Below are 17,666 nucleotides of genomic sequence, written 5' to 3' on the forward strand. Positions count from 1 at the left end.
TCATTCACGTCATTCTAGTGATCTCTCTAGAAAGTCATGTAGTCAGCATGAGCACACACACGGTCCTCTGTGAAACACGACCTGCACAGGTCTGCCTGCAGAAACACAACCGTGCATCTGTAGCAGAAACCAGGCACGAATGAAGGCGCTCTTGTGATTTCACATCAAACCTGTAATCTAGACAAACTGTTTCAATTGAAAACACTTTCAGGACTCACTGAAAATAAAGAAAGTAAAAGACAATCACGGCATGAAAACCATCATCCAGGTAAGCAAACCCCCAAAGCTGGTTCTGTCCGGACGAACAGAAGTTCTTATGATGTAATAATGATCGGCTGATTCCGAAGAAGCCATTGAGCCGCTATATCCGCTCAATGACTTAAGCGGGACAGGCACGCAGCGCATACCGCAGCGATGTGATGACGGGCGAGCCGGACGCTCCTTATTTGGTCATGTTGGACTGAGTTAAACTGCTACGAGCGGAGGTTTTTAGTCCTGAGCAGAAACGAAAAGTATCCCAGTGTGAAAGGAGGCTCCGGGACTGCACGCGGATAGCTGTCTGATCTGGACTACACTTCCTGAGGGTACCATGGCGACCACAAGAATAGAAGCAGGATTTTATTTTCTTTACTTTTCTTTTTTCCCCATGCTGCTGTCTGCCTCAGGTGAGTCCGGCGCATTCTCCTAGTGTGGATGCAGCGACAGAAACGCTTCTTCTTCTCGTGATTATTATTATTATTATTATTATTATTATTATTATTATTATTATTATTATTATTATTATTATTATTATTATTATTATTATTATTATTATTATTATTATTATTATTATTATTATCATTATTCTTAGAGGTACAGTCAGAACACGTCTGTTTTTTTATTTGGCCTCACATGTGAAATTCAATTCAATTCAATTCAATTTTATTTATATAGCGCCAAATCACAACATAAGTCGCCTCAAGGCGCTTCATAGATACAGAGAAAAACCCAACAATCATATGACCCCCTATGAGCAGCACTTTGGCGACAGTGGGAAGGAAAAACTCCCTTTTAACAGGAAGAAACCTCCGGCAGAACCAGGCTCAGGGAGGGGCGGGGCCATCTGCTGCGACCGGTTGGGGTGAGAGAAGGAAGACAGGATAAAGACATGCTGTGGAAGAGAGACAGAGGTTAATAACAGATATGATTCAATGCAGAGAGGTCTGTTAATACATAGTGAGTGAGAAAGGTGACTGGAAAGGAAAAACTCAATGCATCATGGGAATCCCCCGGCAGCCTACATCTATTGCAGCATAACTAAGGGAGGATTCAGGGTCACCTGGTCCAGCCCTAACTATATGCTTTAGCAAAAAGGAAAGTTTGAAGCCTAATCTTAAAAGTAGAGATAGTGTCTGTCTCCTGAATCCAAACTGGAAGCTGGTTCGACAGAAGAGGGGCCTGAAAACTGAAGGCTCTCCCTCCCATTCTACTTTTAAATACTCTAGGAACAACAAGTAGGCCTGCAGAGCGAGAGCGGAGTGCTCTAATAGGGTGATATGGTACTACAAGGTCATTAAGATAAGATGGGGCCTGATTATTTAAGACCTTGTATGTGAGGAGCAGGATTTTGGATTCAATTCTGGATTTAACAGGAAGCCAAAACAGGAGAAATCTGCTCTCTCTTTCTAGTCCCTGTCAGGACTCTTGCTGCAGCATTTTGGATCAGCTGAAGGCTTTTCAGGGAGTTTTTAGGACATCCTGATAATAATGAATTACAGTCGTCCAGCCTGGAAGTAATAAATGCATGAACTAGTTTTTCAGCGTCACTCTGAGACAGGATATTTCTAACTTTAGAGATGTTGCGCAAATGGAAGAAAGCAGTCTTACATATTTGTTTAATATGTGTGTTGAAGGACATGTCCTGGTCAAAAATGACTCCAAGGTTCCTCACAGCGTTACTGGAGGCCAAGGTAATGCCATCCAGAGGAAGAATCTGGTTAGATACCATATTTCTAAGCTTTTCAGGGCCGAGTACAATAACCTCAGTTTGATCTGAATTGTGAAAAGAGTGAGACAGCTGCACTCTTTGCCCCCAGCTAAAGAGGAAGGAGGTACTTACACTCCCGAGGTCTGCAAACAAGCGACGATGTTTCAGACAGATTTGCGATCCTCGGTGTAAGAGGGGAGAAGCTGTGGTGTGCTCCGTGGGTGGCACACTTACTGTGGTCACAAAGCAAAGTGCAGCTGGAACAGTCCGTCCGTAAAACTACATGAATGGGGCCTTTTTCTCCACTGATAAGAGCGCAGCTCTGGGATGTTCACCATGTGAACCTGATGAAATGATGAATCTGAGCACAGTTTGGGTCGTTTTGCTGCTAAAGGATGTGCAACACTGTGTTAAAGAGCTTCAGTCATTCAGCAGGATCAGTAATGTCTGATTTTCATCATGTGACTGATCCACTCCTTGTTTGCAGGCTCGTATCCACAAGCGCAGAACGTCACCTGGAAATCCACCAATTTTAAAACGGTTCTGGTCTGGGAGCCCAAACCATCCGCGGATTACTCTTACACAGTGGAACTGTCTCCGTAAGTACCATCCACACCTGGCCTCACAGCCCCATCAGTTCACCTACGGCAGCACGTTCTCATGTATGTGGGTGTTTCATGTAAACTATGTGTAACACGTCATATGTTGCAGGGTTGGTGGGAACGCACAGAGAATCACTAACTGTATCCGGTCGTCACAAACGATGTGCGATCTCTCCACCGCCATGACTGACCCCAAAGCCTGCTACGTAGCTGATGTCCTATCTCAGCCCCCACAGGGGGCGACCTCTGAACTCTCCGAGTTTCCCCACAAAACCTCGCCAAAATTCTGCCCATACGATGACAGTAAGACCCTTTGATATTATTTTTTATAAATCAGAATAACATAGAAATGAAAGCATGCCCGGGAGAGCGCATGAAGCCAGCGCAGGAACAGTTTAACATGGTAACACACCCGCTCTCATGGTCGCCCTCAGTGAGGATGATGCAAAGAAGTCTCACCGTCACACTCACAGGGTTGTTTCCATCATCGGTCCCTGGATCTGTAGACTTTCACAAAGTTGTTGCCCATCCAATAAAGAAATGCCCGTCACAGTTTCTCTGTCAGGTACAATGTCATCAGGCAGCGGTCTCAAAGCCGAGGTCACCCCTACCTCTGCGCTTGACTTAAACAGGAACACAATGACAGCAGCGCTGCTGCCTCGTGTCACACAGACAGGACCCCTGTGTTTATTTAGTCGTCCAGTGAACGGCTTCAGAGGAAATAAAGTTTAGTCTTGTTTTACAATATTTGAAAAGTAAACAAACAAACAAACACTCCTGTTTTCTTGTTTTGTACTACTTGAAGTGTCCTCCAATGAGACGACAGTGTCCGCAGTGGCCCACAGTGTGACACCCGGTCATCAGGGGTCGTTCTGTCTACAGGTCCAGAGAGCAATGTTAACATAAGCAGATTATTTATGTGATCATTCAGCAAACTCAAAGAAAAGCTGATCATTTTATGTCAACACATAAGCTGTTTGTTGAAGCTGTCATTCTCATTTAGTTCAGTGTAATATTGGAAGGTTAACAGAGACTTCAGTGATCACAGGACACACATGTGCATATCCAGCAGTTTCAAAAATACTTCTCCTCCACAGCTGAACTCGACAGGCCCAAGTTCACGCTGGAGGTCAGTGAAGGCAGCGCCACCCTGAACGTGACAGACTCACCCACTGCCATCGCCAACGGTACACACCTGCAGACTTTGAGGGACATCTTCTCTGAGCGGCTCCACTACAGAGTCACCTACTGGAAGAATAAGAGCACTGGCAAAGTGAGGAGCACCCACCACAGACTGACATCACAACAGCAGTCTTTAACATACGTGAATGACATCACGGGCCTTTCCCTTCTGTTGTCCACAGAAAACATCCAACTACAAGACAAGTATGATAAAGGTGACTGGCCTGGATCACGGGGAGAGCTACTGCTTCCAGGTCCAAGCCTACATCCCCAGCCGCACTTATGGCAAGCAGCTGGGAGACCTGAGTCCCCCGCAGTGCTCAAAAGACGAGAACCAGACCATCATAGAAGGTGAGCTCTTTATTTCAGCGCAGCACTAACCACGAGCTGCTGACCACAAGCTGCTGACACAGCAGCGTTACAGCAGGATGTGATTTATTTGACTAACAATCGTCTGCAGAAGCCTGTTGACTTGATGAGTAACTTATCATTTTGTGAGGTGAAAATAGAGTTTTCACAAACTCTGTGCGTTTATTTTTGATGCGGAGGAGAACACTAACTGTTAAGGTTGCAAAAGCTCTGTGAAGTGTTTGAACACTGGGCCAGGCTTTCTTCTCCGGTGTGTGTCTGTGTGGGTGTGAAGGAGCTGGGAAATAGAGGTGAGGCAGTAAATCGTGCCTGGATCTGATGGTGTTTATTGCACGACTGTGACTCCAGTTCAGTCTACAGAATAAGAGGGCGGGGCCAAAATACCAGAGCTTACACACAATGCTGTGGTGCTGGGATGTCTGCCTTTGGGACAGGGGGCGCTCCAGGACCCCAGCACATCCACTTCCCACGGCCTCGTGCGGATGTGCGTCCAGAGCGTGTACATCCGTCCGTAAATATTTGGACTATAAATTCACAGCATGTTTATTTATTGTCTTAGTGAAACAGGTGGTCGTCAAGCACCTCCAGAGTTCTTCATGACTAAAACAACATTACATCTACTTTTAATCCAGTTTTATTTATACAACACGTGACCTCAGTGTGCTTTATATGTGAACAATAACACAAACGTGTTAAAGTGAGTGTTTGTAGTAACTCACACAAAAACATCAGGATGTTTCCCCTCAGACTGTGAAACCTGTGAAAAAAGCACTTCTGCATTCATTACTCTGAAGGTGTTTGTGATGAACTACAGCTGCAGTGTGCCGTGGGTACACGGATTCTTAATAGAAATCCCACAGCGCCCCCTACAGGCAATAACCCCACACGGAGCCACGTCACTGTGGACTGTCTGTCTGAATTAGCAAACAGTGAAAGTAATCACATTACTCATCACTTTGTTTTGTTTTCAGAGTAATGCAGTATTAATTAGTAAAGTTAAACCAAGTGTGTGAATACGTCATTAATCCTCCGTGGTCACAGCGTCTCCACAGCAGCAAGAACAGTGACTAAATAACTAATACAATATTTTACAAAATATAACAAAACAGCTCTAATTACTGGAACATTGATAGGTATGTACAAATATCATTACCTATGAATGTCACTTATGGATAATAATAATGCATTGCATTTATAAAGCGCTTTATTCATCCACACACTGGTGGAGGCAGCTACAGCAGTAGCCACATCGCGCCATCGGCCCCTCTGGCCAACACCAGTAGGTGAAGTGTCTCGCCCAAGGACACAACGACCGAGACTGTCCGAGCCGGGGCTCGAACCGGCAACCGTCTGATTCAAGATGAACTCCCAACTCTTGAGCCGCGATCGGCCCGTTTGTTGAGCGGTTTGTTGAGTCTGCTGGCGTCTGTGAGCCTCCACAGAGGACGGCGCCGACCACGGAGACTCACAGAACATGCTGAGCATTGTCCGACAGATGTTGAAGGACCTCAGAGACGACTGGCCCGTCCTCTAGAGGGCGGTGGTGCTTCTAACCCAGTCCAGGTGTTTTCTGTGTGTACTCTGAGGCATTTATGCTCCTCCACGACGTCCACATCCACCTCCTGGACTGAAACAGGTCACAGGTTTCTTGGTCCTCCCACAGTCCACAGTCTTTGGTCTTTGTCACGTTGAGCTGCAGATGATTCTGCTCACACAGCATGCGTGTGACTGTGTTACATGGTTCAAACACCACACAGAGTCTGCCTGTGAATTTGTGTGAAAAGCTTCAGTGTGGCTTGTACTGTAGTCTTAAGTACTCTGAGTACTTAAGACTACAGTACTGTATAAAAGCCAGCCCGTGTGGGTTACTGCTTAGAAATGAGCAGTAAAGCTTTGCTGTGACAGACTGTGTTGTGTTTTCCACAGTGTATTCTCCTGCAGTGATCATTTCTGCCATCATCCTCATCCTACTGCTCACCGGGATCATCATCACCGTCACAGTGGTGTGCTGCAAGCGCAAGAAAAAAGCTGCAAACGGTGAAAAGAAGGGCGTAGTATAAAGTATGTGCTTCACTACACATCTCTCGCGGTACGTTGAACTGGACACACGGACATATGTCGCTCAGCATTCCTCAGCCAAACACTGGACTTTCATTTAGTTTCTGTGAAACAACCTTATTTTTGACACTGGGAAGATGGGAAAACTCTGCTGAAGCCCTGCTACAGTATGTACTGATACTGCAAATACTGCATCTCCTTTCCTGGTGCCTGTGACTACTATAGTAAAATATAACAGCTTATTTTATTTAATTTCACAGTCTGCTGTGTAAATGTAAATCATTCTTAGACTGTAGTGGGGATTTTACCTTGGAACACATTTTTATGGAATCAAAATGTAGGATGTATATTTTTGTATGTGGTGTATTTATTTTATTGTGTTTAACTGATATTAAAGACAATAAACATGTTACTCCTTACGTTTGTGCATTTTACTGGTAACAGCAGAGCATCGCTGGGCTTTGGTGGTCATCAGCAACACAACAACATTCAGGGGTCAGCGTTTTGCTGGACGCTGTCTGAGCTGATGCAGGATGAAACCCAGCGCTTGGCTCAGACCATCAGTTTAATACATTTGCTGCAGCAGGCTGGATGTGTCACGTTGTTTATTTAAAGATAATTTATTAATAAACACCTTCATTACGTGTTGATTTACTCAGTGCACGTGTTTGTTTTTGTTATTTTACATTTTCCTGGTTCATTCATTTCTTCACCAGGTTAAAACGGCCGTTTATTAATTAATTAATTAATGTTACAATCCATGTTAAAATGTAAAATAAGGATGGTTAAAGGATTTAGACAGATATGGAATTTCTTGGAATATGTTTAACGAGTTTTCAAAGAGCATTTAAAATGTATATGGTCCATTTTGACCAGCATCCTGTTTTATTGTGAAAAGCTCGTGATTGTAAGAGGAAGTGAATGTGATTGTGATCAGTTGCTGAGAAAAGCTGTGAGGAAAGTACGAGATGTTAGTCCAAGTGTGTAATTGTGTACGAGCTGGACTATCTGCTCGTCTTTGTTAGTCGCTGCGAGCAGCTGCTCACTCTCGTTTGAGCATCAAGAGCCTGAAACATCCTGAACATGTCCACTGATGACTCCTTCACACGTAACTCTTATGATCTAGTCCCATTTCACAGGGCTCATGCTGCTCCATGTGACTGTCTCAGCCACAGATGACAGAAAAATGACCTGGTAGCTCACAGACATCATGTCCTCCACCCTCTGGAGACATCAGAGCCTATAGAAGCCATGTCTAATATGAGTCCAAGTTTGACGTTTAAAAGACGTCCACAATGACCACACAGGGACTGTAAATAGCGGCACACGGAGGTGCTACGGACGTGAACACTAGACTAGAGATGGACCGATCCGATATTACGTATCGGTATCGGTCCGATACTGACCTAAATTACTGGATCGGATATCGGAGAGAAATAAAAAATGTAATGATCCATTAAATATCAAACAAGCACCTCACAAAACTTGCAACATGGCGTAACTCGGCTCATAACCGAGCAGTGTGGTCATGTGGCTGTGTGTATTAGCCTCAAACCAGCATTTCATCTCCGAGGAAGTTACCCCAGAGAGAAGTAAAGCAAGTGTGTAAGTTCATCTCTGAATGTTTGTAAAGCTTAACAACCGATATATGGAGCGACTGCCTCTCTCTCTCTCTCTCTCTCTCTCCTGCTGCTACTTCAATCATGAAACTGATCAATGATCAGCTGATCGTCTCCTTTGTTTTTGGCCCACTTTGCACCAGAAAGAGGAAACCAGCAGCTGAACAACAGCAGCACGTTTAAGCTTGATCAGCTATTGTTAGAATGTATTTAATATTACTTTCTACACCAGGATCTTTTTCTACGCAGCTGACGCTGGTAACTGTGCAGGGGCGGATCTAGCAAAGTTTAGCCAGGGGGGCCGATAGGGCATTAACAGGGAAAAGGGGGCACAAAGACATACTTTTCTTTCTTATTCTCATTTAAAATGTCGAGCTTTTAATAAATAATTATCTGACAGCCAAAGTTTTAATTTGATGTAAAATGTATAGAAGTCCATTACTGTATATAGTAACTGTTAAGTCTAATATATATACCCTAGTAAGCTATAGTACTTTTTCCTTTGGGAACCATCTGTGCAGTCTGCAATTTTGTTGAAGAAAGATGTTGAATCTATTTAATATTTCTTGAAAAATTATTGATTCTGTGCATTTTTTTCACACTGCATCAAATTAAGGTTGATTACGTCGATTAAGCATCATGAGGTGGGGGGTGGCTCCCTATTTTTTTATTAGGTTATTAGGTTGCTTAATATTTCTGCTAAGTACTCTTTAAAATACCAGAGTAGGGAGGATGGTGCAGGTTTAAGTTCATTAGATTGATCAGTGTTGCTGAATTATGAAATATTTTGGGTGCAGTGTATTTTTTGCATACAGGTCTAACAGAATAGCCTTAGTGTTGTTGTTTATTTACACTAGAGTATGAACTCATACAAAAAGCAGCAAGATATTAAAAAACAGTTTTATTGATTAAAAACACTATATCGGATTCATCAGTGGGACTGGACTCCATATATTACAAAGACGTATTAGGGACACATTAAGAGAAAAATGTTGTCAATCGTTCTGAGAAAAAAGTTGAAAGTGTATTTCAAGAAAACAAGTACTTCTATTACTTTGTGCTAACATATTGATTCCAGAGGGAACGTTGCACATGTTCTAAAGAACAAAGCTTTGACGTCAGCCGCAATCAGGTAGCTTCATTATAGATGATTATCACCATCATCATCATCAATCACAGCATCTGATCGATAACTGATCAGGAGCCGATCAGTGCTTAATTATTTTTAAACCGTCTGTGACTATGAATGTGAAACTGAATTTACATTAAATTTGTTTAACAAAAGCAAAGAAAACAATGCTGATGGTTACAAAATAGTAACGAGGATGTTATTCTTCACACAGGCTGCTTTTCTGTAACCGAAGCAACAGTACTCAACAAAGTAACTGCAGTGTTATTGCAGCACCTTTAACTTACAATATAAAGTGCCTTGAAGCGGCTGCTGTTGTGATGTGGCATCATATATATTTCCCTACATATTCATATGCAGGTATGTACACATACACGCTGATCTAAAATGAAGGTTTTATATTTACAGAGTGCCAGAGTACATGACACAAAGCTGGGCAGCACATGAACAAACATGGCTGCTCCTGATGGTTACCGATCTCTGCGGCCTCAGACTTTGCGTTTTGGCAGCTCAGCCTGGTAAACACATTTCCCATCTGTCTGCATGTAACTGACTGTCATCTGACGCTCAGTCACTTGGAAGAAAGCCAGGCCTCCTGCTGTGTGATTGACAGGACTGGAAAAGAGCTGCCAGGACGGAGGGACACTGCTGATGTGACGAGTGGAATGATCACTGACCATCCCACTCCCGCTGACAACATACGAGCTCCCATCATCCTCTCTGATGAACTGTTGGAGGAGAGAACAGAGAAACTGCGTCTTCTTTTGATGGGTTGGATTGTCACACTTTCTACACAAAGATCAGGAACTAGCATCTCTTTGTTTAACATTAATATGATATCCTCTGGTTTGGGGCACAGAAACTGATCAGCAGTCAGAAACACTTGGTCAACACGTCATAGCACAGGACTGGTTGTCCCAGCAGGTCAGTGCGATGGACTGAATATAATGGAGACACTTCACTCCCTTGTTTTAACTGGTGAACGTGATGTTCTGTATGTGAACACACCTGCAGATCATGATCATGGCCACACAGGTAAACGGTGACTCCGTACTTCTTCAGCAGAGGCCGTAGTTTGTCGACTAGACAGGCTGTAGGTCCGTGATTGCCAATAGACCACACAGGATAATGACCAGCCACCACCACATAGTCAGACCTGCACAAGCCAGACAGCCTTTAAACTCCCACACAGAGGGACCAGCAACACCAGCAGAGCTAACTGGTTTAAACTGTTGGGTGTATGTTTCCCTCTCTTTGATGCTCTTCTTTATTTGGTTTTCTGTACACTGTATATTTATTTAAATCCTCATTCTGCGTAATATTTGTCACACAGTTGTATATCAAACCTTTAATAAATCACAAATGTATCTTTGTATTGAGTGACATCTGTGCAGATAACTGGTCAAACGAATCTGTGTTTGAATCACCTGCTGCTGGCCAGTTTAGCACTGATCCAGTTCCACTGGTTTGCTGCTGCCGTGGAGTCCTCTGGTCCCACAGGCTGGACCTGGTCATTGGTGTTTCCACAGAGCACCACCGTATCAATCATCAGGATGCTCACTGACACGTTTGTGTGTGGAACAGTAAACTGAAGATCGTAATAAAGAGCTGGGTAATTCCTACAGAGACAACACATCATAACGTCCAAGCAACACTGAGGTCTGGAACCTTGAATCATCTCAGTTATCACAGAAACGAGTGTACAAAACATCAGAGCACGTTTTAGCAACGTCTGAAACACGATTTTAATGCAAGTCACATGATAACTAGTTCAGGTCAAAGCTACAGGTGTAAGAAGACTGACCTTCTCACTCAAACCTTGTCTGTATTGCTTGATATTTACCATCGGTGGGATATGTTAGAGTAAGCCATTTGTGCTGAGATGTTGCCGATATGGTCGTGGTTTCCAGCAGTTAGGTACCACTGTATATCCAGTAGAGATGGCTGCGAGAAGACACCTTCAAACGTGTTCTGTGGAGGAGAAATACCTCACAGTTTATGTCTGTGTAGGCTCTCAGTCGTCCAGCTCATGGTAGTCTAAGAAGCTTTGAAAGTACTGGACTCCTTCTGTTTCACCTGTCATCAAAGAAGCTTCTGCAAGTCTAAAACCTGAGGTATTTAAACCCAAGAGAGTCACTGACCCACTATGGATTTATTCCACAAACATGAGTGTGCCATGGGCTCCCCAGTGTCACCCATTATAGCCAAGCTTTACATGGAGGAAGCGGAAAATAAAGCACTTAGCCACTGGCACAGATACGAGGATGACACCTGGGTCAAAATCAGAACCCAGGAAGTAGAAGCCTTCACTGCTCACATGAGCTCTGTGGATAGAAACACACCAGGGCAAAGGATAACTGTTCACTGTTTCTGGACTGTGCCGTGCGCACGGAGGTGAACGGAAACCTCAACACTGACGTTTACCAGTTTACCAGGACATCTGCATCTCAAGGACAAAGGTCTTTCGAGGATGTCAGTGTTCACATTGTGGGCAGAGAAGACAGATGGTTTGAAAGAGGAGTGAAAGAAGTTATCTATGTCCACTGTGAATAATCATCTTTAAATAAAGGCTGCCTTACATCACCAACTGTCTGCTGGCTACGATGCAGTTTCTCTTCCAGGTGCCTGACATTTACATCAGGTAACCTCAACAGGTCACATGACAGGGTAAGGCAAGGTCTCACAATGGTTCCACCTGAAACATACTTATCACGCCTCCGTTCTTGTATCACACCGTGACTCACGTGACGAGGCTCGTGATCAGTAGTGGGTCAACAACTCTTAGCCTGCAGTCTGTTAGACTGATGATAGCGTTAACAAGCTGCTAGCTGCAAATAATCATGTGCAGTTCTGAAAGCAGACTATGACCTCACCTCAACTAATGCCAGCTCGGTGGTGAGTAGCCTCAGTAACACTAATAAATCACACAGCAGCAGTACATTCACGTAGTTGTAAAAGCATGACAATAGTAATCCAAAGTATTCAGAATCCCTTACTCACATTGAGTAACTGAACAGAATATGTTACAAACTACATTTTGGGGCATGTATTCTGTAATCTGTAGTGGAATATGCTTTAAAAGTAACCTTCCCAACACTGGGTACCAGTACTGTCCCTCCAGTCTTCACTTTGCAGGGAATATGGTGATCGGGTGTTTCTTTGGAAACCTCAAGCCACATTTTGCAGCTTTCTGGAGTCCAGCAGAGCTAAACATGGACAAGCTTCCTGTTGCTATGGGTTTCTTTTGGTTCTCTTACCTATTGTGAAGTTCACAAAGAAACTGGCAGTGAATAAATTATCCCTGCTCATCTTCACTGTAAAAGAGTGTAGCAACACCAGTGAGAAGTGCTAACTACAAATCTAAAACTATGCGTTTGATTTGTAACATTTTAGTTTTTAGCCAAGGAAATGACATCACCCTGCAGAATCCTTTAGGGTAGACTAAACTCTGAAGAGATGCTATTCATCGCAAAGTCTGGGGCTACAAGAAGAGCTCAACAGAATATATCAACAGCTGTTAATGCATGGGTCCTGATATGATATACCTTGAAGCGTGGGTCTTCCACATCCTTGACGCCGCTAAAATAGAAGTGATCTCCAAGGCTGAGAACAAAGTCCACCCCCTCGGATTGGGCCAGTCTATCCATCTCTGCAGCAATAGCTTTCTCTTGAGCAGTGTAGTAAGGAGGAAAAGGCAGCCCACCCCAGTCTGCAAGCACCACAAAGTTCAGCACACCTACAGACAATGAAGACACTTTTCTCAACACATGTGCACCATCCACAGACAGATACATACATGTGAATGGTTTTGTGGTTTAAAAACTATGTGTGAAATGCCTTAATGAAAACAAATGGTGAACATTCAAACAGACAGGCCCTGGCCAGATGGTGGATTCACACCCACAACCTTCTTGTTTATTACTTTGGCTGGGCAACAACAGCACTAAATATTGTGCCCCATGCTGCCCTCTAGTGGTGCCATATGACCTAAATCAGTGGTTCTCAACCGTTTCACAATGAGTACCACCTCAATAAATATATGGCTCTTAAAGTACCACCCTTATGACTGACATTAAAGTACAGTAGTATGGGCCTATTTAACACCACATATAGTTTACACAAGACAATTTTATTTCTTATATGAATGAATTTTATTTTAACTTTCATAAACAGGACGTGACAAGTGATAATAATAACAACTGTACTGCATTAAAACATTCACAGCAGGTGGGATAGCCAATCTTTAAGTGATGACCCGATGAAACCTGCGTCAGTCCAAACTACTCTGAGATTATTAAGGCTGTTGTGTTTTCAACATGTTTTAATGCTTTCGATCTTGTTCTGTTTAATCTGATCAAGCCCTGTTGGCCTCTCTCGGTTTTTATTACCACTGTTCATTTTAAAGCTCAGTTTTTAAACCCTTACGATGTAACTGCAGCCCATGCAGCAGTATATTAATGACTAACCTCGTATTGCAGTTGTTCTCCTGACTGAAGTTTGGTCCGTTTACAGCATCCTGTCATGCGACTGCCAGGGGCGTAATTTCCAGAGGGATTAGGCGGGTTATGACCCCCCCCATTAATCAGACCCAACCAATATAACCCCCCCCCCCAATAAAATTATGAATTATCTTGCATATATAGGCTGTTGATTTTCTTTACTCATTTCAGTTATTACCAGCAAAATAGTTGAATGTTTAATCATCTGGGAATTTACTCAGATTTATTTATTTATTTAGACAGAGATCTTGACCCCCCCAATGTTCAGCACAAAGTTACGCCGATGGCGACTGGATTCGTCCCTAACCATCGGGAACCCTCACGTTAACTTTTACAGAGTGGAAAAAAGTTAGCGTTCATCCTCCATCTTCACTGTTTGTGTTATGCTAACATAGCTGTGTAGTTAGCGGTCACGTAGCACATCATTATATACCAGCTAGCCCAACTTCAGTAACCCTACAAACGTCACTGCTGTTTAGTTTCCTGTCTTCATTTATGCTGGAAGTGATAGCAGAGCTGTACAGTTTAATTTGTGTTGTGGCGATTAAGCTGCCGGATTTTTGGCTTCACAACTCTTCGTGGTCCGTGGACATCGAACCTCAGTTTGCTCTTTGTGGCATTTCAGAAACAAAATAACACCATGTGGTGGCCTCGCTGGATCTGCTGCGATGACCCGCTGTGTGATGACCCTTCTCTGGGCTCCCCCCACCCAAGGGAAATTCACCGCTCTCAAGGCGCTGCTGCTGCGCCGCTACTCCCTCTCCGATGCAGAGCGGGCCAAGATACTCCTCTCTCTCTCAGGCCTGGGTGATGGTACCGCTCTTGAGCTCATGGAGCGCACGCTGTCCTTGCTAAGAATGGATGATGGCGGATTTCTCTTCACTCACGTCTTCCTCCGACAGTTGCCGGCACCAGTGCCAGCTGGCCTCGCCAACTCCCCGCTGCTGGCCTTGGAGGATTACCGCTCACTCGCAGAAGAACCAGATCGTATTCTCCTGGCTACTAGGAGCTTTGGCATCCAGGTGATAGTTCCGACGGCATCTCCTGCCCATCCACCGATTCTCCCGGGGGCCTCTGACTCATCGATGGTGGCTGGGATCGTGGCACGGCGGCGCCTTGGAAAACAGCTGTGTTTTTACCAACAGCATTTAGGCACCACAGCACGGCGCTGTCTGCCGCCTTTGCAGTTTCAAGGCCCAGGGAAACGAGCCTGCCAGCGCTCTGTAGCGGCTGCGACCGCTGGCGATAAGGAAAGGCTGCTCTTCATAGAGAACTCATGCTCAGGGAGACGTTTTTTGGTTGACTCGGGCTCCCAGAAGAGTCTCGTGAAGTCTCATGTCGTCTTTGCAAACCTCCACAATGGTATATTCTTTAATCCTAAAAACAATTGGAGATTTCCTGCATACCACTAGAGAGAGCCCAAGTACCACCAGGGGTACGCATACCACAGTTTGAGAATGACTGACCTAAATAACACTACAGCTAACTGCGCTAACGCGCTGACACGGCGCAGCCCCACGCATTGGGCAATCTGCGCTAACTTGCTAACGGAGATTTGCTGGGTTAATGCAGTTATGGCGTTAAGGTCATTTTAAGGAGATTAACGCTGACAGCACTAATAAAAACACATCTTTTGATGTTTTTTTAATTTTATTTAAATGGTGTGCGAAAGTCTCAAGACATCTTATTCCTTTATATTTTGCTTCCAGGGAGTCAGATTGTTGCCAGACTTTGCATTTTTCTTTTTCAACACAGCACTCATGTGCTGGCTTATGCCCTGCCCACCTCACGTTTGGGAGACTGTAATACCATTCTCTTTGCTCCCCTCAAAAACAAACTTCTCAGTTGGCTCCACATGGTACAGATGGTACATCTACACAAATCTGCACCAATGACTGTTGCACCCATTCTCAGCTTCACTAGCTCCCTATCCACATTGTATTCAGTACAATATTTTGGTTCTTTGACTCTGACCTCCTTCAGCCTTAGACTCCTTCTCATGTCCTCTGCTCAGTCAGCTGCTCCTCACGTCAAACTGGACACTTCACGTGATGGAGTCTTTCGCTGCGCTGCACCTTGACTTTGAAATTCATTACTACACCTTCAACAGCTCGACTCTGACAGTCAAATCTCAGCTCAAAACTTAACATTTTCATTTGCATGTCAACTCTAATCATCCTTAACTTTTTAGTATTCCTATCTTCTAAAACTGTTCTTATTTTGTGTTGTAGGGGCCAACAAATAAATATTATCGTTATTATAACGCTGACCTATCAGTCATTCAAGCCTTATAAAGGTACCCAGCTCAAGGGATGAACCAATGATGCAGCTACACTAAACACACAACTTGGCAAATACCCTGTTTTGTAACTTTGGGCACTTTATTAGCAGCCTGTCACAACAAGGAAACAAAGTAATATGTTTAAGCTCAAATATAAGGCTCGAACCTGAGAGTCCTTAATCAAAACTCTTCATGTACTCCCTGTGTGACAGGTCATCACACTGTAAATCAAACCTAACACTGACTAACATAAGCAGCAGCCTACCTTGTTCCACAGCGTCGAGGCCTTTCCACAAGTTATGAAAGCTTAGAATCAACACTATACACATGAGCCTGTCCATGGCTTCACTGTGCTCCCGTTTAAAACCGAAACAAACCTGAAACTTCCTGCATCAGGCCGGGCGAGAAAAACAGGATATCAGCTGATCAGCAGGTCAAAGTACAAACTGACTGCAGTTGCTCTAAGCAGACACGTTGTGACACACTGCAGCGAGTAAAAGAAGTGCAGACCTTCACACGGATCTTGCAGTATTTTCTGCTCTGCATGAAATGATTTTAAAGGAAGCTCTAAAGACAAACCTCTGAAAAAAGCAAAATCATAACGAGATTAAACACCTGTGTGGGTGTTTCCTGTGGTTACAGTGTGCAACTTTTATTATACTATCATTCAAGGCTAACGACGACAGCAATTCCTAAATTAGAGTAATTTAACTAAATACAGGCTGTGCAGAGAGCGCTATGCTGACTGGTGCACTGACAGGGTCACAGCAGTGTGATGTTGTCACCCTCCGTGGAAAAGCAAGAGATAGTGATGATGTTCTGCAACAATCCCACCCAGCCGGGGACCGTCCACCCTCCAAGATAACCATGCTCGTTCCAGTAGGAAGTGAATTCACTTTCACTGATGTAGTGCCAGACAGTTTCTTCACACTTCAGTCATCCCCTCTGATAAACAACACCCACGTATCAATAACAGAAAATGTGACATTGGTAGAAAAAAACTTGGTGTTTCATGGATGCTGCACAACTCACAGGTGCATTGTCCTTGTAATTGTGTTACTATTTATGGGCAAATAAGAGAAACATTGTTACAACAGAAATAAAATCAACCAACACAACGTTTAGTTCTTTTGTGGTAATTTTATGAAAAGCAATGTTTTTAAGTTTCTTAAAAATAGAGATGGTGAATCCAAACTGGGAGAACTTCAAAGGAAGCCAGTACAGGAGAAGTCTCACTGTGGCGTTTTGGATCAACTCAAAGCTTTTCAGGGAGTTTTTAGGACTTCCTGTTGACAGCGATTACAGATAGAAGTAATAAACGTATGAAGAAAAGCAGTCGTACACATTTATATTTTGGTACATGGACTGGCTCTCATGCACCGCCTTTCTACTCTCAGCACTTTATACAAGAGTCCTCATCCACCCCGTTTATAGAATCATGTTTTTCCATGTTTAACTGAGCTCAGGTAGAGAACGGGAACAGGGTTGATGTGCAAGGCTGTAGCAACTACAGTGTGATGATATGGAAACAGCGTCTGAAACTAGGGTGAAGACAGATGTCGTGATCAGCAAGCAGCAGTATGGATTCATGAGCAGGAGCTGGACCAGCACACATGTAAGCACAGCGAGACGGCGGGGAGGCGTGTCATAGATGAGGCAGATGGTTCACATCAGAGATCAGCTCTGAGCCTCCTCTTGGTCTCAACGCTGATGGACAGGTTGAGCTGCAGTGAGAGTGGAGAGCCAGGAGGGGTGGAGGTATGTGCTGGATCGCTTTCAAGATCGACCTCCATCACTGCAGAGCAGCTCTTGCTACCCATGTTGAGTTCCCCAAAAAAGTCTTTTTGTATAATTCTGAAATTATTATTTTTAACGTGTGGCAGTTCAACACTTTGCACCATTTCATTCGTTAAACGAATAACTGGAAACGTTGGGCTGTTCTAAAACGTTACAAATCCATC

At 43.9% G+C, this 17,666-nt stretch overlaps 2 protein-coding genes across 2 annotated transcripts; one reads left to right on the forward strand and one right to left on the reverse strand.

Moving 5' to 3' along the window:
• Window positions 1–435: 435 nt before the first annotated feature.
• Window positions 436–6,596, forward strand: f3a (coagulation factor III, tissue factor a). Its single transcript, XM_026180815.1, has 6 exons — window positions 436–665; window positions 2,454–2,565; window positions 2,678–2,871; window positions 3,666–3,841; window positions 3,933–4,101; window positions 6,046–6,596. The coding sequence occupies exons 1-6, from the start codon at window positions 590–592 to the stop codon at window positions 6,177–6,179; spliced, it is 861 nt and encodes a 286-aa protein (XP_026036600.1). The 5' UTR covers window positions 436–589; the 3' UTR covers window positions 6,180–6,596.
• A 2,084-nt stretch (window positions 6,597–8,680) lies between these two features.
• On the reverse strand, window positions 8,681–17,616 carry LOC113028778 (tartrate-resistant acid phosphatase type 5-like). Its single transcript, XM_026179221.1, has 6 exons — window positions 15,971–17,616; window positions 12,471–12,661; window positions 10,769–10,896; window positions 10,353–10,544; window positions 9,934–10,081; window positions 8,681–9,653 (listed from the first exon to the last, which is right to left on the reverse strand). The coding sequence occupies exons 1-6, from the start codon at window positions 16,044–16,046 to the stop codon at window positions 9,414–9,416; spliced, it is 975 nt and encodes a 324-aa protein (XP_026035006.1). The 5' UTR covers window positions 16,047–17,616; the 3' UTR covers window positions 8,681–9,413.
• Window positions 17,617–17,666: the final 50 nt, after the last annotated feature.

The sequence above is a fragment of the Astatotilapia calliptera genome, chromosome 9 (genome assembly GCF_900246225.1).
Source record: "Astatotilapia calliptera chromosome 9, fAstCal1.2, whole genome shotgun sequence".
Classification (NCBI taxonomy): Eukaryota; Metazoa; Chordata; class Actinopteri; order Cichliformes; family Cichlidae; genus Astatotilapia; species Astatotilapia calliptera.

Excerpts from the sequence above, each read along its gene's own strand:
- f3a (XM_026180815.1), top strand. The coding sequence starts at position 590 with ATGGCGACCACAAGAATAGAAGCAGGATTTTATTTTCTTTACTTTTCT. Across the intron at positions 2,872-3,665 it reads ATTCTGCCCATACGATGACA|CTGAACTCGACAGGCCCAAG; the intron begins GTAAGACCCTTT and ends TCTCCTCCACAG. Across the intron at positions 4,102-6,045 it reads GAACCAGACCATCATAGAAG|TGTATTCTCCTGCAGTGATC; the intron begins GTGAGCTCTTTA and ends TGTTTTCCACAG.
- LOC113028778 (XM_026179221.1), bottom strand. The coding sequence starts at position 16,046 with ATGGACAGGCTCATGTGTATAGTGTTGATTCTAAGCTTTCATAACTTG. Across the intron at positions 10,545-10,768 it reads TCTAACATATCCCACCGATG|GAATTACCCAGCTCTTTATT; the intron begins GTAAATATCAAG and ends TTGTCTCTGTAG. Across the intron at positions 10,082-10,352 it reads GCTAAACTGGCCAGCAGCAG|GTCTGACTATGTGGTGGTGG; the intron begins GTGATTCAAACA and ends TGGCTTGTGCAG.